We start from the raw sequence: 25,829 nt of genomic DNA, 5'->3' as shown, positions 1-25,829 counted from the left end.
CGTACCCGACGAGTAGTGATCGGGGCGCTTAGAAAGCTTTTAGTTTGTACAAACTGTGAGTAAACTTATTATTATTGTAAATTATCTAGAGTTTATTTTTAAATGCCCTTTATGTATTTTATGAAATGAAAACGAGATTAAAACGAGATTTTTGATGTTTTAGGAATAAATGTGACAACTAAAATATATTGTATTGATTATGAAATTGAGTAATTGGAGGTTGCAAATTGACTTGAAAAATATATATTTTCCTAGGAATGGCTTATGAGAAATGAGTATATGTGGCTATATTTTGTGAGTGCATTGGGAAATTTATGTAAGTTGTTTTTACTATGCAGGCTGGATAAATAAATAAAAGCCACGTTATACTGTCAAAATTTTATTAAAATTGATGGGTTAGTTACTGCAGTGACGGGTTTCCGTGGACTGCCTATTGGAGGGGCACGGTAAACCCAGTTATATAGTTATTCAGGTTGTAGAGGCGAGGAGGGTAACTCCCGGGGTAGTATTAGATGTCACGACCCGAAACTCCCATCTAACCCGTGACAACCGCCGCGAAGCCTCGACAGACATTCTTCCCCCAAATGCCCTTCGAGACCTTGCAAGGCTTTCGTACCAGTTTTTCCATTTCTCTCTCTTTTTTTCTTTTCTTTTTTTTTGAATAATAAAATAAACTAAAAATATTAATTAAAATAATCTATTTTAATGTAAAACAATATATATATATGTATATTTTTGAAACATCAAAAAATTAGTTTTCTGCACATAAAAACAAAATAAATTTATACATACTGTAATATAAAAAACTAGAGTATGCAATTTAAATTACAATGACACGTGGGCTCCCAAATAATTGAGAAGGTTTAAGTCTATAACCTTGCTTTCTAGGATGCAACTCCGAAATTTACTTCTCGATGCAATTGACAGTCTACTGCCTATTCTGAGCCTGAAAAATGTATAGGAAGAATGTGTGAGATTATAAAATCTCAGTGAGTAGACAGACATCATGAAAATAATCTAAAGCCGAGTAATAGGAGACAATTAAAATAATTCATCCCAACCCATATAAATAATTGGATTTCATCCAAATACTCAACATGGCTTATGTACTTTTCAAAAACTTAGCCCTTGCCAAAAATCCATTCTCGGGGATACCCCGCGAAGGCATCTTACCGAGACCGCCAAGGCTATTTATTGTCACACACACAAACACATTTCACCTCTGACAACACAGCTGTTCCTTGGCGTTGGCTGAGTCCCAGTTTCACGTGGTGGCCAGCGTGAAGTGTACTCAAATCCTACCTCGGGAGTTATCCTACGCGCCTCTCCAATCGAGGTAAGCTCAATAATTGGGAACCGTGCCCCTCTAATTAGGCTGGCCCACGAAACCCCCGTCACTACAGTGCCCACTTTATAATCCACCAACCAATAAAATCACAATAGTATGACATGGCTCACTTAACACATTCAAGGCAAATCAAAGCAGTTCACATATTCTTAAAATCATAAAAATAACCAGTCATACCCACATTTATCATAAGCCATTTAATGTAAAATCATGGATAAACAACACAATCATAGTATAGGTCTCCAATTACTCTATTTTTTGAAATCATTATTAAATTTTCAAAAATTTTATAAAATTATTTTATAAAATCCCATTTTCCCATAAAACATAATAATTTTTCAATTAAACCATTTTTTCATAAAATCACACAATTAAATAAATCTACTCTAGATAATTAAGACGATAGTAAGTTTACTCACTATAATAGGAGTAGATATACTCCTATTCTTGGTCCTCGGGTGTAGTCTTTTACCCTTATCAGATAGCTCACCACCTATCCACAATACATGACACAAAGAATTCAATAATTTGTGTCAAATCAATATATATTATTTCAGGCTCTTATCCATGCGTATGCACTAGATAGGGTGTGAAATGTTTGGACAATCGCTTAATCACAGTGTCCGACCTAACTCGCCTATACATAGTGTAAATTTATAAAATCTCCAATTCAACTCCAATTCCATCCATTTCAATTTCAATTATCTAATTATAGCCACAATACCTCAATGACTGTGAATGTGGTCCAATTTATCAGTTCGGACCACAAATTACGCTTTTACCCTTAGTGGGTAAAATTTTCAATTTTTTTGCACCAAAAATTCCCATTTAATTTCCAACCTCATAATTCATCATTTTTCCATCTAATTCTCTTAAAATAAAGTCAACCTCATCTTCACACACCATTGGCCAGATTCGGCCTAGAGAAATTCATGGAGAAAATGAATATTTTTCTTGTTGTTTTACTCATAAACATGCTAAACTAACACTAAACACTAACATAGTTCAAAATCAAATTAATCTAACAACTTTCTCTCTCTAAACCCATATGATAAGATTTGAATCCATCATCAAAACACATAATTTAACGATGAAAAATAAGGAGAAATGCATGGAAATGATAAATCTTAAGCTAAGCTTGAAAAATCATACCTTTAAACACTTGATTCCTTGAAAAATCACACTTTTTCTTTGAATTTTCTCACTCTAGGGTTTGTTCTTATTTCTCTCTCTCTCCTGCTGGTTTTGGCTGACCCTCCAAATGAAGAATTCTGGAACTTTCAAGCCTTTTAATAGGCTTAATAAAATATTATTATTTTATTTACTTTTTGAATATTTTATTATTTTATTTTTTCTAGCCATCTTTTTGACTTTCTTTATCTACCACTCAATCCTCTTCACTTATCCATGTCTTCCATGAAATTTCTAGACTTTTCCAAAGTTTTGGTGGAGTAAATTTTTAAAAATTACACTTTTACCCTCGTAAAGTGAAAAATTACATTTTTACCCCAAAAACTGAAAAATTGCCCATAGTCATATTTTTCATCCCTTATACTCATACCATTCTCCAATTTGTCAAATGTGCTCTAAATTCTCTGAAAATGTCAAATTTTATTCGCGGGTGAAAAACTTACGATTTTGCCCCTAGATAGTGAAAATTTCGGTTTGACTCCGAATTGATCCTCGAACTCCTAATTACCATTTTGAGTCATCCCTGAACTGTGAAACTCTTAATTTCATCTTAAAATTCCTATTTGAACTAGTTCGAGGCTTAATCGACTCAATGGTACCATTAGGGGCAATATCGTCTTTTAATGATTTTTCGAACTTCTTAAATATACAAACATTCCATCGAGCATGTGAATAACATTATAATTATTTTACAAAGCAGGGTTTGACAACACTACCCCCCTTAAAATAAAATTTGTCCTCAAAATTTCACTTATCAAACTCCAAGAAAAGATAGAGGTATTAGCTTTTTATTCGATGCTCAACTTCTCCTGTTATCTCCATTATAGGGAATCTTGATTTGCTCCTCGTATTTATTCCCAACTCAACTTGAATACTTCACTTATATCTATTATTACCCTTTAGAATTTGATCAGCAATAATCCTCTCGATCATGAGTCTTTATGTCATTTAGGATTATACTAAGTGGTTTCCTATGATAAAGAGTCTACGTAGCCTCCTGTCTATAATCGGTGCTGCAATCACTGACTATAAACAAGACTCTACGTCAACTCCACTATTCCGCTATTTACCACAAGAGTTGCTTCATTTAATTACTTTTCATTCAACTGAGTTAATACAAGAATTATAAATCCTCATAGTAATCCTTTATTCACAAATTCGTTACTCAACATTGATGTCCCTTCTCATTAATCTCTCATCCTCTTTATTTCTTAAGATTTGACTTTGATCAATACATTATTGATCTTAATACTCCGCAAGGTAATTTTTTTCAATGTAGCCGTTGGAATCTACTTAATTAAAACAAATCTTTCACTTTTGGAGTTACTACCTTAGTCATTCTCAACGGCTTGGCTCCTTTTTGAGTCTATACCACAATTAGCAAAGTAAATTTTCTATCACAGATGCATGATCGGGATGCTGACCCCAACATATCTATATTATCTATGTGATATGCCACCATCATCCCTTAGGGCATATTTCATTACCAATATTCACATATCTTTACCATGATAATTTCTCAAATAAATTAAAACTTGTGGGGGAAAACATACTTTACAATTTATATCTCCCTCTATAAGCATCTCCAAAAATCCTCATGTCCTATGTCCCACCTTAAGACAGTCTTCCCATATGGTTCAATAGATCACAACTTCATCACACGCCTAATGATTCATTATTGATAGTATCCCACTATTCTCATAGTCGTAACCGATTATATTTCTCATCTTAAAATTTTACGGTATCACCTTCTAATTTCCTCCATACTCAAATTTATAATCCTTGACTTAACCCCGTTAACTGGTGATCAATTCATAGTACTGCAAGGTTTAATCGTTATTAAATCTAATAATTACTGGAACCATTAATGGCTTCCTATTTCAACCTTCAATACTTATTTAAAATAATCGATCTTGCCACTAAGATAATTATTCATCCTCAATACTTATATTACTAATCTACCTTTGTCATACTAAAAGATTTTTACACTCCTTCTGTCTTTTAAACAACTACTCCATCATCCGTTTATATTATACAAGACAAAAGTAAACTCTTAAGACTTTTATACAGGGGATTATTATCCTTCTTATACTGCATCTGCCTAGGATTACAGTATTACAAGCTTCAACAATGCACTAAACATCTTTAGGATCATTATCATCTTGATCCTTTTTCGAGTCCGTTTCCAGTTCTCCCTTTTTCTTCTCTTGCCATTTACTTACATTGCTCCCATAGCCTAAGGGAGAATGTCTAACGACAATCACTTAATCTCTTACACACCTTGAAAACAAACAGGTCTTTATATGCAGACTCATGCATTCTATTCGACTTAACTTAACTCAGGGTCACGCAGTGTCAGTGTGGATTTCTTAAAACAACTTTAAAACCAAAAACTTTAAAATCCATATCTTTAAAATCAAAATCTTTGATCTTTAAACCATGCTCTGATACCAATCGAATTGTCACGAACCGAAACTCCCATCGAGCCCGTGACAACCGCCGCGAAGCCTCGACAGACATTCTTCCCCCAAATGCCCTTCGAGACCTTGCAAGGCTTTCGTACCAGTTTTTCCATTTCTCTCTCTTTTTTTCTTTTCTTTTTTTTTGAATAATAAAATAAACTAAAAATATTAATTAAAATAATCTATTTTAATGTAAAACAATATATATATATGTATATTTTTGAAACATCAAAAAATTAGTTTTCTGCACATAAAAACAAAATAAATTTATACATACTGTAATATAGAAAACTGGAGTATGCAATTTAAATTACAATGACATGTGGGCTCCCAAATAATTGAGAAGGTTTAAGTCTATAACCTTGCTTTCTAGGATGCAACTCCGAAATTTACTTCTCGATGCAATTGACAGTCTACTACCTATTCTGAGCCTGAAAAATGTATAGGAAGAATGGGTGAGATTATAAAATCCCAGTGAGTAGACAGACATCATCAAAATAATCTAAAGCCGAGTAATAGGAGACAATTAAAATAATTCATCCCAACCCATATAAATAATTGGATTTCATCCAACTACTCAACATGGCTTATGTACTTTTCAAAAACTTAGCCCTTGCCAAAAATCCATTATCGGGGATACCCCGCGAAGGCATCTTACCGAGACCGTCAAGGCTGTTTATTGTCACACACACAAACATATTTCACCTCTGACAACACAGCCGTTCCTTGGCGTTGGCTGAGTCCCAGTTTCACGTGGTGGCCAGCGTGAAGTGTACTCAAATCCTACCTCGGGAGTTATCCTACGCGCCTCTCCAATCGAGGTAAGCTCAATAATTGGGAACCGTGCCCCTCTAATTAGGCTGGCCCACGAAACCCCCGTCACTGTAGTGCCCACTTTATAATCCACCAACCAATAAAATCACAATAGTATGACATGGCTCACTTAACACATTCAAGGCAAATCAAAGCAGTTCACATATTCTTAAAATCATAAAAATAACTAGTCATACCCACATTTATCATAAGCCATTTAATGTAAAATCATGGATAAACAACACAATCATAGTATAGGTCTCCAATTACTCTATTTTTGAAATCATTATTAAATTTTCAAAAATTTTATAAAATCCCATTTTCCCATAAAACATAATAATTTTCCAATTAAATCATTTTTTCATAAAATCACACAATTAAATAAATTTACTCTAGATAATTAAGACGATAGTAAGTTTACTCACTATAATAGGAGTAGATATACTCCTATTCTCGATCCTCGGGTGTAGTCTTTTACCCTTATCAGATAGCTCACCACCTATCCGCAATACATGACACAAAAAATTCAATAATTTGTGTCAAATCAATATATATTATTTCAGGCTCTTATCCATGCGTATGCACTAGATAGGGTGTGAAATGTTTGGACAATCGCTTAATCACAGTGTCCGACCTAACTCACCTATACACAGTGTAAATTTCTAAAATCTCCAATTCAACTCCAATTCCATCAATTTCAATTTTAATTATCTAATTATATCCACAATACCTCAATGACTGTGAATATGGTCCAATTTATCAGTTCGGATCACAAATTACGCTTTTACCCTTAGTGGGTAAAATTTTCAATTTTTTTGCACCAAAAATTCCCATTTAATTTCCAACCTCATAATTAATCATTTTTCCATCTAATTCTCTTAAAATAAAGTCAACCTCATCTTCACACACCATTGGCTAGATTCGGCCTAGAGAAATTCATCTAGAAAATGAATATTTTTCTTGTTGTTTTACTCATAAATATGCTAAACTAACACTAAACACTACATTAGTTCAAAATCAAATTAATCTAACAACTTTCTCTCTCTAAACTCATATGATCAGATTTGAATCCATCATCAAAACACATAATTTAACCATGGAAAATAAGGAGAAATGCATGGAAATGATAAATCTTAAGCTAAGCTTGAAAAATCATACCTTTAAACACTTGATTCCTTGAAAAATCACACTTTTTCTTTGAATTTTCTCACTCTAGGATTTGTTCTTATTTCTCTCTCTCTCCTGCTGGTTTTGGCTGACCCTCCAAATGAAGAATTCTGGAACTTTCAAGCCTTTTAATAGGCTTAATAAAATATTATTATTTTATTTTACTTTTTGAATATTTTATTATTTTATTTTTTCTAGCCATCTTTTCGACTTTCTTTTTCTACCACTCAATCCTCTTCACTTATCCATGTCTTTCATGAAATTTCTACACTTTTCCAAAGTTTTGGTGGAGTAGATTTTTAAAAATTACACTTTTACCCCCGTAAAGTGAAAAATTACATTTTTACCCCAAAAACTGAAAAATTGCCCATAGACATATTTTTCATCCCTTATACTCATATCATTCTCCAATTTGTCAAATTTGATCTAAATTCTCTCAAAATCTCAAATTTTATTCACGGGTGAAAAACTTACGATTTTGCCCCTAGATAGTGAAAATTCCGGTTTGACTCCGAATTGATACTCGAACTCCTAATTACCATTTTGAGTCATCCCTGAACTGTGAAACTCTTAATTTCATCTTAAAATTCCTATTTGAACTAGTTCGAGGCTTAATCGACTCAATGGTACCATTAGGGGCAATATCGTCTTTTAACGATTTTTCGAACTTCTTAAATATACAAACATTCCATCGAGCATGTGAATGACATTATAATTATTTTACAAAGCAGGGTTTGACATTAGAGCTCACTTCATGTCGAACCCCCATGTCAATGTGTAACTTGACCAACGCCAAGGGACGACTTGTTTTAAAATAAAAATGTGTTTCACGTGTGAATATTTTAACACCCTTGGCGGACTCGGTTAGATGCCTCGGCCAAGGTATCCCCGAGGATTAGTTTTGGCTTGAGCCTTGTTTTAATAAAAGACATAAGCCTTAACAACTGTTTTGTTGAATTACAAATATTTTATGGTTTAAGAAATAAATTGAAAACATTATGAAATGGGTTGAAATTTGTTGTTTAAACTTGCCTCCATTTTACTCGCCTTTAGATATTTATCATAATGTCTGTTTACTCATTGAGATTTTATAATCTCACCACCCTTCTTTCCACCCATTTCAGGTTTAGTATAGACTGTAGATAGCTGATCTCATCGAGGACTACCATTAGATCTGCATTTTCCAAACCGTAGGTTCACAGTCTTCTTTACTTTTGTTTATTCGGGGGCCCTCTTGTTATTGTAAATTAAATTAAATATTTTGGCTTACTGTATTTCAATATGTATAAATTTATTTAGCTTTTACGCTATAAAAATTATTCACGTATAACTCTATAAATATTGTTTTATAAGAAAATAGAATATTTCCTTAAATATTTCTTTTATTTTCTTATTATATTCAAATAATTGTAATTTCGTTTTAAATGAAGATTTTAGACTTTTAAACTCATTTTGAATATGAATTATGTGTTTTGTACTTGTATATTACGTTCTAGCCAGTTTCGAAATTTTTGAGAAAAAATGACCAAAATACCCTTGTGTGGCGAAAATTTTATTTTGATTGTTTTTGATCTAAAATAGTGTATATTCTCTACAAACTCGATATTTAACAATGATTGCTCACAGGAAAGGAAAGAAATTGATATGTAAGCCTTGCGGGGTTCCGGTTGGCATTCTGGATAATGAGTGTCAATCGAGACGTCACGACGATTGTCATGGGCCTGAAGGAGGTTCCGGGTCGTGACAGGATGTGGATGGCTAAAATGGTTGATTTTCTCAATTCTCTCTCTCTCCTTCTCCATTAGTGAATAATCAATCTGAAGTGGTAAGAAAAGACACAATAATAAAGATTTTGTAATTGATCAATACATTTATAACCAAAGAAATAAACTTCTTATTATTTTTTTTTGCCTTTACTTTATCGGAGTAGGTTTCTTTATTCTTTTCTTGTGCTTGTTAACAAGACAACAAACTTTGGAACACCGACACTACTAAACATTATTAATAATAACTGTTAGACTTGTTCTGTTTCTTTTCGGTAAGTTGTAGGTAATACTTACAACAATAAATTTTGATAAATGATTACTTCTAATTTTTGCATTAAAATAATGGTAATGGCTTTTTCCAAAGTGACATTGAAAACAAAATAAGAAAGCAGAGTATAATATTCTGACATTATAATTTCTCCTCTCCAATATGCCTTTATTTTTGGTATTTAACATTCTTTTTTTAATAACTATATTTAATGTAAACAAATTAAGTTTCCAATCTAAATATAGTTCCATAAATATTTATATTTTTATTATTAAAAATTTTAATAAATAATGGTCTTCATTCAATATTTTCATGATTGTAGGCATAAATCGGGCTTTTTGGAATTTAAACTATTGGGTAAAGTTGTGAATAATCCATACATTTATTAGCCAATTAATTAATTAATTAATTTTATCATAGATTTTTTTTTGAAATGTAGGTAATATTATTGCTAGCTACCAGAGCCAATTGACTTCGGACAATATATCATAGATTAGCCAATTAATAATAATCGACATCTAATTCAAAATTTAAAAAATTTGTTTTTCTTTTCAATTTACTAAGGTTTACTTAATATGAAAATATTATCTATTTCTATGAAAGTATTACTAATATTTATGATTTTTAAATTGTCGGTTTACGTAGTCAATTTACTGTAATTACTAATATTTATTGAATTAACAATGACTAAAGATTTGGTCTTTTATTATATTTGGACTATAAATTTACAAACATAAAAAATTATTAGATAGAATTATCTGGTAGCTAAAATTTCAATATTTTCCTATATTTAATACAAATAATTTAGATGAATAAACAATTAATTTAAACACCTTGTATATTATTAAAAAAACTCAAAATTTATAAATTATATATGGAATAATATGATTCTGCCAAATATACTTTTGGAAAGATAGATTACAGTTTCTATGTCGACGGACCACCTTGGACTTGACCAAAGAAACAAGTAAAGAATTTCACTTTACTTTACTTTATTTTCTTTTCAAAAAAAGAGAAGAATTTTACTTTATTTCTTTTTTTTAAGTTTTCTCTAGAGCATTTATATCTAAAACAAGTAAAGGATTAGAAAAAGTAAATAAAGATTGTTATTAACTTTTCCAATTTGTTGTTGCTTGTACATCCAAAAGAAAGGAAATTGAATACTTTTTTTCTATATATTGAATTTGAATACTTTATTATATAAGTGAGAGTTTAAGGATAATTGGTAAAAAATTTTAAACTTTATAAGTGAGAGTTTAGAACATTGTCACATGTTTATTAAGGTATAAGTATAAGAATTAATAATTCATACGGTAACTTTCTTTTCGACAAGGGCGTAAATAACTTTATTAAATTTTCTAATATATATATATATTTATATATATGTATTATATCTCTAGAACAGAGGATTTTGAAAACTTTATCACATAAGGGTCTTAACTTACATTGTATCTAAGACTTAAGAGAGAAGTAGAAGGAAAATTATTGTAAAACCCGACCCTATAAATACATGCCATGACATACATGCATTGAATAGCATGTTATTACGCTAGAAAAGCACCTAAGAATAGACGAAACCCGATATTGTACCTAACGGTACACTTAAATTGATTTAACCTCGAACTAATTCAAATAGAAATTGTAGGATGAAATTTAATATTTTATAGTCCAGGAATGACTAAAAATTATTGTTCGGAGTTCGAGGGTTCATTTGGGGTAAAATTAGAAATTTTGATATTCAAGGGTAAAATCATCATTTTGTCACCTAAGATAATAATTTGATCATGGAGTGAAATTTTTGACCAAGATTAACTATTTGGAGTATAATTTAATGATAGGAAGTGAAAAAGTTTAATTCTGGTGATTTTTGGAGTGTAGGGGCAAAATCAAATGTTGCCACCCACGGACAAAATTTGAGATTTTGAGAGAATTTATATCAAATTTGACAAATTGGAGAATGGTATGAGTATAAGGGATGAAAAATATGTCTATGGGCAATTTTTCAATTTTTGGGGCAAAAATGTAATTTTTTACTTTTACGGGGGTAAAAGTGTAAATTTCAAAAATTACTCCACCGAGACTTTGGATGAGTCTGAGAATTTTAGCTAAGCTATGAATATATGAGACAAGTGTATGGTGAAAATTTGGAAACAAATGGATGAAATTTAAAAAATGGGCCAATGGGAAAGTGACATGTGGCATTTTTTTAATGATATAATATTATTTTAATGAAAAGTCAGCCCATTTAAACCCAAATTTTAAGTGCTGGCCGGCCATAAGGAAGAAAAAGAGAGGAAATAGAGAGGAAAGGAAGAAAAAAAGAAAAACCAAAGAGAAACAAGAAAATTCAAAGGAAAATTCACGATTTTCGACCGTTTACGCGTCTAACGGTAAGATTTTTCGATTTTAGCTTGATTTCTACCTTTCCTATGCCTTTATTTCCATTTAGCATGCTTGAGGAGAGAGATCAAAGAGTGATATCAAGGGCTGGACAAAATTCTAGGGGAGAGAAATTGAAATTTTTAGGTTTTGATTTTTAGTTAAATTGATAGTTTTAGTTAGTTAAATGTGTTTAGAAATTAAATTGGGCAAGAAATCATTAAATTTTCACAATACCCACTCTTGGCTGGATGCTCAATGCTGTACAATGATGATGAATTGATTTTATTCTAAGGGAAATGAAGAGAAAATGATGAAAAACGATTAAACGTGATAGAAAAACAAAGTAGAAAATTAACCGAGTTAATGTCCCATTTTTGGCCGAATTTTTCAAGGAAGGGAGTGAGCTGATTTTGTTGTTTTTAGAAGGTTATTGGCTGATATTTAATGGTTAGAAATGTTGGAGAGAGAATGGGATGATTTAGAGCTAAAATGGAGCGCGTTAGCAATTTATCGAGCAAAGTGCCAAAAATAGGTTAATACCGCGTTTAAGCTGTTTTAGGCTATTGCATTTCATACCATGCATTAGTATAGGATTTAAGTTAATTATATAGTGATTTAGCATCAATGTGATGAATTGTGTAAATTTTTGTAATATGTCTAGGAGGAGAGCCTTCCGGAAAAGGCAAAGAAGTCGTACCCGACGAGTAGTGATCGAGGCGCTTAGAAAGCTTTTAGTTTGTACAAACGGTGAGTAAACTTATTATTATTGTAAATTATCTAGAGTTTATTTTAAATGCCCTTTATGTATTTTATGAAATGAGAACGAGATTAAAACGGAATTTTTGATGTTTTAGGAATAAATGTGACAAATAAAAATATATTGTATTGATTATGAAATTGAGTAATTGGAGGCTACAAATTGACTTGAAAAATATATATTTTCCTAGGAATGGCTTATGAGAAATGAGTATATGTGGCTATATTTTGTGAATGCATTGGGAAATTTATGTAAGTTGTTTTACTATGCAGGCTGGATAAATAAATAAAAGCCACGTTATACTGTCGAAATTTTATTAAAATTGGTGGGTTAGTCACTACAGTGACGGGTTTTGGTGGACTGCCTATTAGATGGGCACGGTAAACCCAGTTATATAATTACTCTGGTTGTAGAAGCGAGGAGGGTAACTCCCGGGGTAGTATTAGAGCTCACTTCACGTCGAACCCCCACGTGAATGTGTAACTCAGCCAACGTCAAGGAACGGCTGATTTTTTAAAAATAAAAATGTGTTTCACGTGTGAATATTTTAACACCCTTGGCGGACTCGGTTAGATGCCTCGGCCAAGGTATCCCCGAGGATTAGTTTTGGCTTGAGCCTTGTTTTAATAAAAGACATAAGCCTTAACAATTGTTTTGGTAAATTATAAATATTTTATGGTTTAAGAAATAAATTGAAAACATTATGAAATGGGTTGAAATTTGTTGTTTAAACTTGCCTCCATTTTACTCGCCTTTAGATATTTATGATAATGTCTGTTTACTTATTGGGATTGCAAAATCTCACCCAACTCCTTTTCACCCATTTCAGGTTCAGTATAGACTGTAGATAGCTGATCTCATCGAGGACTACCATTGGATCTGCATTTTCCAAACCGTAGGTTCACAGTCCTCTTTACTTTTGTTTATTCGAGGGCCCTCTTGTTATTGTAAATTAAATTAAATATTTTGGCTTACTGTATTTCAGTATGTATAAATTTATTTAGCTTTTACGCTATAAAAATTATTCACGTATAACTCTATAAATATTGTTTTATAAGAAAATAGAATATTTTTCTTAATATTTCTTTTATTTTCTTATTATATTCAAATAACCGTAATTTCGTTTTAAATGAAGATTTTAGACTTTTAAACTCATTTTGAATATGAATTATGTGTTTTGTACTTGTATATTACGTTTTAGCCAGTTTCAAAATTTTTGAGAAAAAAATGACCAAAATACTCTTATGTGGCGAAAATTTTATTTTGATTGTTTTTGATCTAAAATAGTGTATATTCTCTAAAAACTCGATATTTAACAACGATTGCTCACAGGAAAGGAAAGAAACTGATATGTAAGCCTTGCGGGGTTTCGGTTGGCATTCCGGATAATGAGTGTCAATCAGGAACGTTACGGCGATTGTCATGGGCTTGAGGGAGGTTCCGGGTCGTGACAATTATCTTATATATTGTTGGTAGAGTTTAAAACTTCACAAATGAGTTTAGAGGGTGAACACATATTCATTAAGGTATAATTATGAGAATTAAAAAAATAATGATAATAATTTATAGAATAATAAAATTATTTTGGTGTTTATATTTTATTCTAAGGAGAGATGAAGATAATTTTCTTGCAAGGGAAAGAAGCTTACAGAAAAAATAACAATAATTACTTCTAGACTTGTCATATATAAATGAGTAAATTATTTTTTTAATTACTTAATTTTTCAAGATTTTATATTTTGGTCACTCAAAATTTGAACTAATATTTTAAATTAAATAAAAATATATGTATTAACACATATACTTTTTCTTTTATAAGTAGTATTTAATGTAAACAAATTAAATTTCCAATCTAAATAGTTGCATAAATATTTATATTTATATTTTTTGAAAAATTGTCAATAATTAATAGTCTATATTCAATATTTTCGTGATTGTAGGATGAATAAGGTTTTTTCAGAATTTAAACTATTGGGTAAAATTGTAAATAACTCATACATTTATTAGTGAGATAATTAATTAATTAATTAATTTTATCTTAGATTAGCCAATTAATAATAAGCGACATCCAATTCAAAATTTATAAAATTTGTTTTTTTGTTCAAGTTACAAAGGTTTACTTAATATGAAATTATCTATATACTATGAAAATATTATTAATATTTAAGATTCTTAAATTGTAGGTTTACTTTGTCAATTTACACTTTAATTATTAATATTTATTGAATTAACAATGACTAAAGATTTGGCCTTTTATTATATTTTGACTATAAATTTACAAACATAAATAATTATTAGATAGAATTATCTGGTAGCTAAAATTTCCAAAATTTTCCTATATATACATATATTTCATATTTAATAAAAATAATTTACATGAATAAATAATTAATTTAAACACCTTGTATATTATTAAAAAATCTCAAAACTTACAAAATCATATATGAAATAATATTATTCTACCAAAAATAGTTTTCCAGCTACATTGCAATTTCTAAATACCTTGAACTTGGCAAAAGGAACAAGTAAAGAATTTTACTTTATTTGCCTTAAAAATTTTTTTTACTTCATTCTTTTTTTTTTTATCTTCTCTCTAAAGCATGTACATCCAAAACAAGCAAAAGATTAGAGAAAAGTAAATAAGGATTATTATTTGAATGATAAGTATTCGAAATTTCAATTTCTTGTACATCCAAAAGAAAGGAATTTGAATACTTTGCTATTTAAGGGTCCGAACTTCTATTGTGTCCGAGACCTAAAAGAGAAGTAGAAGAAGGAAAAATATCTTATATTATAACGTGTGAGTTCAAAACTCAACCGTTCATGATTGTAGGCATAAATAAGGATTTTCAGAATTTAAACAATTTAATAAGACTGTAAATAACCATACATTCCTTTGCTAGTTAATTAATAAATTAATTCATTTTATGATAGATTAGCCAATTAATAATAATCAATATCCAATTTGAAATTTAAAATATGTTTTTTTCTTCGATTTATTTAGTCAACTTACTAAGGTATATTATTAAAGAAAATCAAAATTTACAAACCACCTTGAACTTGACAAAGAGGAATAAGTAAAGAATTTTAATTTACTTTATTTGCTTTTTTCAAAAAAAGAATTTTACTTTATTCTTTTGTTTTAATCTTTTATCTGAAGCAAGTACCTCCGAAACAAGCAAAGGATTAGAAAAAAGTAACTATTTGATTAACCCATACATTTATTAGCCAATTAATTAATTAATTAATTTTATCATAATTTTTTTTTAAATGTAGGAAATATTGTTGCTTGCTACCAAAGCCAATTGGCTTTGGACAATTTATCATAGATTAACCAATTAATAATAATCGACATCCAATTCAAAATTCAAAAAAATTGTTTTTCTTTTCAATTTACTAAAGTTTACTTAATATGAAAATATTATCTATATTCTATGAAAATATTAATAATATTTATGATTTTTAAATTGTCAGTTTACTTAGTCAATTTACTTTAATTACTAATATTTATTGAATTAACAATGACTAAAGATTTGGTCTTTTATTATATTTTTTACTATAAATTTACAAATATAAATAATTATTAGATAGAATTATCTGATAGCTAAAATTTCAAAATTTTCCTATATTTAATACAAATAATTTACATGAATAAATAAATAATTTAAACATCTTGTATATTACTAAAAAGACTCAAAATTTACAAAATTATATATGAAATAATATGATTCTGCCAAAATATTTTTGGAATGATAGATTACAATTTCTATAAGGGCGAACCACCTTGAACTTGACAAAAGAAACAAGTAAAGAATTTCACTTTACTTTATTTTCTTCTCAAAAAAAGAAAAGAATTCTACTTTATTTTATTTTTTATCTTTTCTCTAAAGAATTTAGATCTAAAACAAGCAACGCCACCTCTAAATCCAAGGCAAGTAAATCCTTATCCTGAGATTATTTGAACAAATGTTGACTTGAGTTGACCACCCAGGTTGTTTTAATTAGTCGACTGAAGGGAAGCAAAATCCTTGTCCTGAATGCCCCTTCCTCTTTTACCCTAACTTCTTCTATTCAATTTAGTATTCACCGGTAAGCTCTGAAGACTCAAGAGCAGCTTCGGCAAATATCTCCCCTAGTGCCTTATCCTGATCCATCATGGTAAGATACCAATTCAAGCTTCCTTTCAAATTCCAATGCTTCATGCTCATGTTTCTCTCTCTCTTCCTTTCCTTTACTTTTGCATTTCTTGTATTTTGCTTTATAATTAAAAAAAGGTGAATTTCGTATTTACAAAAGAAAATGAAGGGTTTTTACACATACCATTGGAAATATAGATTTCATGTTCTATTACTTAAAAAAGCATTTGTTTAATTAGTAAAAAGTTTTCTTGAGCAACCTCAGGAAACTTGGGCGTCTTGGTGCTCTCACAGAACAACATTTCTGTAAAATAAGAGTGCAGAAATAGTTAAGGCATTTTTTTGTCATGGGAATATATAGTAATTAGAGTTTGAGTTAGTTAGAGTATTATGAGATGTATAAAGAGAAATATAAAAAATACTATGGTTTTAGGGTAGCAGTTTGGAACTTAATTATTAAATATTCCCATGACAAATAGAGTTGAAATTAGAAATCTAATTCCTTTCCCCAACTTTAACTCTATTTTATTTATCAGATCCAGTTTGGAACCAGTTTTCTCCGTCGCCACCCTTCCAAAAACAAGGATATTTTCTTTTCTTTTTCCATGGGTTATTCGATGGACAATTGAGGTTCCTGAGTTTGTATCAACCATCGAAAAAAATGTTTTAAATATGTTGTTAAGCTTATGTTGCTCTAAATATAAAACCAATGGGTAATAAGTAAAAAAATTCTTATTACCGCGACAATACAGCGCAAAGCCATTCAAGAGTTGAGTTACCTCATCCAAGCCGGTAAGTCCGACTTGATTTGAACCAGGCTTGGATTTAGGTCTTTCGGCCAAGGCTCTATTTGCCCCGACCTGAAAGTATTATTTTTTTTAATTATTTAATTTTAATTTAAAATATGAACATAAAAAGATTTTAATAATAAAGTATCATATAATGGACGAACTTGACTTTTAAAACTATCCACCCTATGGATGAAGCTCGGCTCGTGGGCAACTTTGATACGATGGTAAATATGATGACTGTTATAGAATAAATTCATAGATGTGCTGTTATAATACTTTTGAGGCATGTAACAATTAATTAATGTTAGTTTTGTGATCAGGGAAAGCTTGCAAAGATGGGAAATACCAACCAGGAAAATCCACAAACTGAAGTTGATGTTGTGGAAACTCAAATGGAAGAGCAAAATGAACATTCTCACAAAGATTGGGTAATTGACACAAAACAATTCATCATCAATAACGCGGGGCGTCCTTCATCTCGTCGCTGTTGTATCAACCGAGCGCATGTCCTTCGTGATGTAGATAAAGCAGCCTTCACGCCTAAAATTGTTTCAATTGGTCCTCTGCATCATTTCCAAGAACATTTAAGGGGTATGGAAGAGACGAAAGTCAAATTTCTGGAGCAATTCCTTCAACGTGCTGCCAAGACTGCTAGGTTACATGAGCACCATGAACTTACTAGCTTGGAAGATCGATTGGCATTTGTTAATCCAGAAGAAGTTGATACTGAAAGAGCCAATGACTTTCCCTGCTTAGGTAACTTTCTCAACATTTTAAAATCTTTGGAAAATGACATCCGTAGTAGTTATGCGGAGAACTTGAACCACATCGTCAGTGAAGACTTTTTGAGGCTTATTCTTGTGGATGCCGCCTTCATCATTGAGCTCTTTTTGAGGTCTAATTTTGGAGGTATCGTAGAAACCTGGCTACCAACGTATTTCTTAATTTTCATAAGGATTGATCTGTGGCTACTAGAAAATCAACTTCCATTCTTTGTTCTTCGAGAACTATACGACTTAGCCTTTGGCTCTTGTTCTGATATTTACCCTTCCTTCCTTGAACTTGCATACAAATTTTTCAAGCTTTACAATGAGCAGCAAAAGTCCATCACAGGAGAAGTAAATCATTTCACAGACTTGTTGAGAGCTTTCTTTTTACCGTCATTTAAAGATGTAGAGAATAGTGGCTCTGGTGGAAAACTTGAGGAGAAAGAGCAAAATTGCGATGAAGATGAATTTGACTTTTCTTATGAAGTGTTACGTGAACATTTGCCTAGCGCAACTCAACTACATGCAGCAGGAGTGAAGTTCCGTGCAAGCGAAAGCAAATGCCTGCTCGACATAAAATTTGCGGATGGAATACTTGAAATACCGTCTCTGCATATATGGGATGAAACAGAAGATCGTTTCCGTAACCTCATTGCCCTGGAGCAATATCACTATCCACATGAACAATTCATAAGTGACTATTTCACAATTATGGATTACCTAGTGGACACTAGCAAAGATATAGATTTACTTGTGGAAAAGAAAATTATTAAGCACTGGCTTGGAAGCAGTGGTGAAGTGGCCAATTTGTTTAACAGTCTTTGCACAAATATTCTTAAGGGAAGGATTAACCGAAGGTTCTTTCGTCTTATAGTAGAGCTGAACAAGTACCACAACCAACCTTGGCATAGCTGGAAAGCAACCCTATACCGTCAGTATTTCAGCACACCTTGGAGAAGTGCTTCTACAGTTGCTGCAACTATATTGCTTGTACTGACTTTAGCTCAAACCATATTGACTGGTTTCACCTTGTAGCCTTGAAGCTTGATGTGTTAAGTATGTAATAAGTTGTAATTCTGGCATGTATTAAAGCTTGCTAATTTCTTGCATCTGATCTTGCATTTTTAGGTGTAACTTATGTTTATGTATGCTCTAGACCCCTGCAAAGTTCAATTACATGGTCATTGTTTTCTAATGCTTCTTTTATTGTTGTTTTGTAGAACCCCAGTTCTATAGGCAAGGGTAAAATGGGAAATATACTTGGTGAGCTAGAGAGAGAAACTTATCCCAAACTCAAATGCTACAACAATTTGCACTCAGCGTTGCACGAATTTTAATATGTGCTTTTAAAAATATTTGTAGTAACACTTTTTGTGTACTTGTTACGACACTTTTTTTAGAATTGAGTACACTATAAAAATTTTTAACAGCATTATAAATAAAATGCAGTTATAAAGAATGCATACACCAGTAAAATTACATTTTTAATATTGCTACTAAATGTTGAAAAAGTGTAACTATAAATTTAAATGTGCAACTACAAGTCTAAAAAATTACACTTTTTTAAAATTTCATTATACAAAAAAATATGTTACTTAAAAAAGTGTAATTAAAGTCAAAATTTGTTTTAATACCTTTCAAGGTATTAAAAACAGGTAAAGATGAGTATTGGATGACAAGGGAACAGAAAAAAATCGAGAGAAAGGCTTTAAAATGTATTTTACGATAGAAGGATCGACCTTGAATAGAAAGGGTTGATCCCCACTAGCTTTAAGGTCCAGCTTTGGTCCATCCACCAGTTTATTATTCTTCTCTCTTCCTTTCTTCTCTCAACTTCAGCTCTCCAAAACCCTTATATCTTGACTCTCACTTACTCCTACCCTCATTTGGAGCGATCAAAATGGAAACCACGGTGAGTTTAGGCTTCCTTGCCTTGTTAGCTTTAGTTTAATTGGTTTATAATTTTCTCTCTACCGTTTCAACTGACTCTTTCTCTAATCTAAGGAATTTGGTTGGTTTGCCCTCAAATTTGCTCACCAAGATACGGACTTGATTATTGTGTTCATAAACTTATGGTTTTGAGGTTGTAGAGTTGTTAATCATGGATTATGGAATTTGAGCTTGAACTTGACTAGTTTCGAATTAAGGGAATTGGGGGAGATTGTGAAATTTTTGATAAATTCTATCTTAGGTGTTGTTGAAGCTCGAGAAAACTAAGTCAAGTGAGTACTAGGTGGACTATTGTGAAACCCCAACTTTCACTTATGGTTAATTTTGTAACTTAGCTTGGTAAGCATGTAAATTCACATTTTCAAATGAGATTTCTCACATTTATACTTTAGGAAAAATGTATAAATTGATACCAAAGGAATTTACATGAAAGATGGGACTTAGGGTGGATCAAAAGACTTGGTTTTAGGCTTAAAACTATATTCCGGAGCAAAAATATCGATAGCTGTTCATGTAGTATCGATACTTGAAACCCAAGAATGCATCTTGACGAACATGTATTGATACATGTTCATGGTGTATCAATACTTGTACCTAAAAAGGAAAAAGCATCGATACCTCCAGCAAATGTATCGATGCTTCAATTGCAGATTTGAAAAAAAATAAAGGCATATTAGCCTTTTCACACTCATTCTAAAGCCTTAACCCCTCAAAATTCTCCTTAACTAGCTAAAAAATGTTTTCCCCTCAAAACCCAGCCTTTTTTTCTCTCTTCCTTCTTTACTCTCTCTCTCACCATTTAAAAGCATTTAAACCGGTTAAAACAAAATTCAAGCTCAAATTTTTGTTTAAGAGGCTTTTGAAGGTAAGGTTTCATTGTTTAGAACATTTAAACCTTGGGTTACGATTTCCAAAATTTTTGGTTTATTAATAATTTGGTTTTTTTCCTAAAATTTTTAGGTTTGGATTGATCTTAATACTCTCAAGCACACCAAGATAAAGTTACTCTAAACCTTAGTTATTATAAGTTTAAACTTGTAGTTAGGATTAGATTTCATTACTGATTTTTGAATTAATAATTAAGAGATTATGGAAAGGTAAATGGTTATTTATGTAAGATATGATTAGAGAATGAAGTATTAATGATGAAAAAATTGTGTATTAGGTGCCGTTGAAGAAGTTGGTATTTTGGAGAGGTCATGCTTTCGACAATCAACGAAAGGTGCTAAGAGGAAAACACGCTTCAACGAGGCAGATAGATCTGACGTTATTAACTATTTTGAGATAGTTAACCATGCATTATCTACAACATCGCATTTAAATATATTTTTGCTGAAGCATGAATTTTTTACAAGGATTGTGATGTGAATAGTGATTTTTAAAGTATGTTTGATGAAGGCTATATATGTTATGTAAATATACCTGCTATGTAGTTAGTTTTGTGCATGGGGAACAAGCACTTTGAATGATTTGATACCTCAAAATCTTGAATATTTATCTATGCAATGATTAGATGTATGCCTTTGAAATTTGAAATGAAAATGATTTTGATTAGACCTTAGCATTGGGTCATTTAGTCTTTGAGATGATAAAATGGATTAATGGCAATGGAAGAATGTAGTCTTGACTGAACAAATTCACCCCTTCATTCTTGAAATGAACTTACGATAACTTTGAAATTTGGAAAATGTTTTAATGGAGTTTATTAAGTTAAAAACCTGCAGCTAATGACAGTAGACATTAGTCATTATGCACAAGGCTTTGAATATTGAGGTCGATAACTATGTGTAGCAGACCATTAGGTGTGGCGGCATCCTTTTTCTTTGATTGGTAATAGATACGATCTTACCCTTTGTTATTTAGTCGGTGGATAAATACCCAGACTTACTTTGTTTGATATTTCTTTTTAAGTTATTGCTCCACAAATTGCTCACTTTGTTATATGATAGTTGGTTTGGAAGAATGAAATATGGATTGCCTTTGCACTTGAATCTTTGATTATTATTGAATTCTTAGTGGTTTGAAGAAAACCCATTGGATTGGAATTTTACTTTGATTTTGATATTTGAACTTTGAATCAAAATGATTATAGACTTATTTGAGGATTAATGTGAAATCCCACCTCTAACTATAAGATAAGAGAGTAACTTAACTTGGTGAGCCAAGGATTTAAAAGTTTAATGAATGTTTTGAAGTGTTTTTGACTTAGAAATTGTTAGATTAATAAGCTCAATATGAATAAGTCCAAGAAAAAGGTGAATTGGGCTATTTTGAAAATTTTGAAAGACCTTCTAATTTCTTAGAAGAAAAATCCCTTCTTTAATTCAAATGCACAAATTGACAATGATCATATTAATAGACATCTTGATCAATAGAAAAAATTTGAATTTCAAGTAAAAAAAAAAGTAAAGAAACCAACACAAGTGTTTCATAGAGGTTCAACCTCCTTGCCTACGTCCTCTCCTTTAGATTCATTGAGGTGTTTGTAATTCACTATTTGATCAAAATTCAATACAATGGCTTTTGTGGATCAAGCATAACCATTCAATACAATGCCTTTTTATGGTTAAAGCACAACCACTCTACCTTTTTTATTGGTTAAGGTATAACCACTTAAATACAATGAAATGCATGTACGTGCAACAAATATGCCTCTCAAAGGCTAAATAGAAAAGTTAGTACAGTATTTGTGTCACGACCCGGAACTCTCATCGAGCCCGTGACAACCGCTGCGACGTCCCGATAGGCATTCATTACCCCGAATGCCGATCGAAACCCCGCAAGGCTTAGCATCAGCTTTTGCATCTCCCCAGTGAGTGACACTTATTAAATCTCACATTTCAAAAAAAATCATAAGTCATTTTCAAATCAAAAAAATAAAATATTACTTTATGCTCACAAGGGCATTTTCGTCATTTTTCTTTGAAAATACCGAAACTCGCCAAAAACATGGTGTAAAAGCTAAATATATTCTTACATACTTTAAATCAAATAACCGAAGAATAAAATTATTTTTACAGTGACACGTGGGCCCCCAACTGACTAAGAAAATGTAGGGTTACGAACCCTTACTTTCTAAGATGCAACTCCGAGATTAATTCTCGTCTTAATCAACTATCAACAAATTGTCCTGAGCCTGAAAAATGGATAGGAAGAAGGGGTGAGATTATAAAATCCCAGTGAGTAGACAGAAATCATCAAAATAATCTAAAGCCGAGTAATAGGAGACAATTAAAATAATTCAACCCAACCCATATAAATAATTGGATTTCATCCAATTACTCAACATGGCTTATGCACTTTTCAAAAACTTGGCCCTTGCCAAAAATCCATTCTCGGGGATACCCCGTGAAGGCATCTTACCGAGACCGCCAAGGCTGTTTATTGTCACACACACAAATACATTTCACCTCTGACAACACAGCCGTTCCTCGGCGTTGGCTGAGTCCCAATTTCACGTGGTGGCTAACGTGAAGTGTACTCAAATCCTACCTCGGGAGTTATCCTACGCGCCTCTCTAATCGAGGTAAGCTCAATAATTGGGAACCGTGCCCCTCTAATTAGGCTGGCCCACGGAACCCCCGTCACTGCAGTGCCCACTTTATAATCCACCAATCAATAAAATCACAATAGTATGACATGGCTCACTTAACACATTCAAGGCAAATCAAAGCAGTTCACATATTTTTTAAATCATAAAAATAACCAGTCATACCCACATTTATCATAAGCCATTTAATGAAAATCATAGATAAACAACACAATCATAGTATAGGTTTCCAATTACTCTATTTCTGAAATCATTATTAAATTTTCAAAAATTTTATAAAATCTCATTTTCCCATAAAACACAATAATTTTCCAATTAAACCATTTTTCTATAAAATCACACAATTAAATAAATCTACTCTAGATAATTAAGATGATAGTAAGTTTACTCATTGTACTAGGAGTCGATATACTCCTATTTTCAGTCTGCGGGTACAGTCCTTTACCCGTATCTAATGGCTCACCACCTAGCCATAATCCATGGCACATATTTCAATTAAATTGTGTCTAACAGTCATAAGCTATTTCAAGCTCGATATATATGCATGATATGAAATGAAAAATGCACAGGTAGCCATCTAGACCCGTTATTAACCTAAGTCGATTTTTCATCCAATAAATTGGCCAATGCGTCTAATTTCACTCCAACTTTCTCCATTTCTTTTCCAATCCCTCAATTCACCAAGCACAACTAATTAACACACAATTAGGCAAATTTATCTTCACTTTTCTTCTTGGAACTTTCGGCCATTGAAGGTTTATGGGGAAAATAGATTTTTTTTCTTGTTGTTTTGTTTCTAAACATGTTTAACTAACTCTAAACACCAACATAACTCAAAATCAAACAATTCCAACATCTTTCTCTCTCCATACCCATTTTGACCAGCCATAATTTCATCATGAAAACATGTAATTTAACCATGGAAATTAAGGAAAAATGCATGGGTAAGGTAAATCACTAGCAAAATCAAAGAAATTTTACCTTTGCTTGATCAAATCCTTAAATTCTAACACTTTCCCTTTGATTTTTCCCACCTAGGGTTTGTTCTTCATTGGTTTCTCTTCTCTTCTGGTTTGGCTGATCACTATGGGAGAAATGGGCTGATTTTTTTTACCTTTTTATAAAGAAATAATAAAATAATAAAAACATGACACATGGCATTTTCTTATTGGCTTAAATTTTAAATATTTAACTTTTAATTCTTTAATTCTCCACTACACATTTCTCATGTTTATCCATTTCCATGATGAATAAAATCCCTTGGTCTTGACAAGTGTCGGGGGTGAAAATTTACCAATTTACCCCCGGGGTGGCAAAATTACCATTTCACCCTTATACTCTAAATTATACCGAAATTAAAAATTTTCACTTATAAACTTCAAATCATACTCCAATACTTAAATCATACTCCAATAAGTCAAATGGACCAAAAAAAATCTTTTCTAAAAATTCCCATTTTGTCCCCAAGTGGCAAATGACCATTTTATCCCTAGATAGTGAAAATTTCGGTTTGACTCCAAATTGATACTCGAACTTCGAATTACCATTTTGAGTCATCCATGAACTGTGAAACTCTTAATTTCACCCTAAAATTCCTATTTGAACTAGTTCAAGGCTTAATCGACTCAATGGTACCATTAGGGGCAATATCGTCTTTTAACGATTCCTCGAACTTTCTAAATCTGTAAACATTCTATTGAGCATGTAAATGACGTCGTAATTATTTTATAGAACAGGGTTTGACAACACTACCCCCCTTAAAATAAAATTTTGTTCTCAAAATTTCACTTATCGAACTCCAGAAAAGATAGGGGTATTAGCTTTTATCCAATGTTCAACATCTCATGTCATCTCCTTCGTTTGAGCAGTCTTCCACAATCCTTTAACTATTGAGATGTTCTTTTCGTTGCTCTACCTACATCACTCATCATACATGAAATTTAAATCTTGAACCACTCAGGATCATTCTTCACTTTAGTTACCCATAGTACTAATCCCTACACATGTGGGGTTGCACTTTCATTCTCATCAATGCCTCAAAGATTCATCTTTCATGTCTTATGCATTTTTGAACTCCAATTTCCACAATACATTAAGAAAATTCCATAGCGATATTCTACATAAACTCATTTATTATATTATTCTTAAAAGCTTTATTTATACTCTCAGCACTTAGTATTTATATCTCTTATCATTATCTTACATTCCCACCTAACTTTTCATTCACTTTCTCTAGGTTAGACTCGTGCTTCATCTTCCATTACCGTAAAAACTTTTGTTGACGCACGAGTCTGTGGTTTGGAAGGTGGGTATACTGGGGTGCTACTCTCCACATCAGGCCAGATAGCTACTCCCTGCCTCGATTGTGGTCCAGAGGAATCTCTCATATGCAAGTCGGTACGAGTTGATGAAGATAGAGCAGCTACAGTGGCCTGTCCTAACTGTGGACAATTAGTTTTAAAGTGACCCGTCTGGCCACAA

The 25,829-nt window shown here is 31.7% G+C and overlaps 1 protein-coding gene across 2 annotated transcripts; it reads left to right on the top strand.

Moving 5' to 3' along the window:
* The first annotated feature begins 16,097 nt into the window (after window positions 1–16,097).
* On the top strand, window positions 16,098–18,957 carry LOC18601395 (UPF0481 protein At3g47200-like). 2 transcript variants are annotated; one of them, XM_088808419.1, is made up of 2 exons: window positions 16,098–16,312; window positions 17,402–18,957. In XM_088808419.1, exons 1-2 carry the CDS (start codon window positions 16,310–16,312, stop codon window positions 18,881–18,883), a joined length of 1,485 nt encoding a protein of 494 aa, XP_088664545.1. In that variant the 5' UTR covers window positions 16,098–16,309; the 3' UTR covers window positions 18,884–18,957. The 2 variants fall into 2 exon arrangements, with proteins under 2 accessions (XP_088664545.1, XP_088664544.1); XM_088808418.1 differs by having other exon boundaries at window positions 17,390–18,957.
* The last annotated feature ends 6,872 nt before the right edge of the window (window positions 18,958–25,829 follow it).

This window comes from Theobroma cacao, chromosome 7 (assembly GCF_053813885.1).
Source record: "Theobroma cacao isolate CCN51 chromosome 7, ASM5381388v1, whole genome shotgun sequence".
NCBI classification, from domain to species: domain Eukaryota; kingdom Viridiplantae; phylum Streptophyta; class Magnoliopsida; order Malvales; family Malvaceae; genus Theobroma; species Theobroma cacao.
This window is presented reverse-complemented; position numbering and strand designations above follow the sequence as displayed.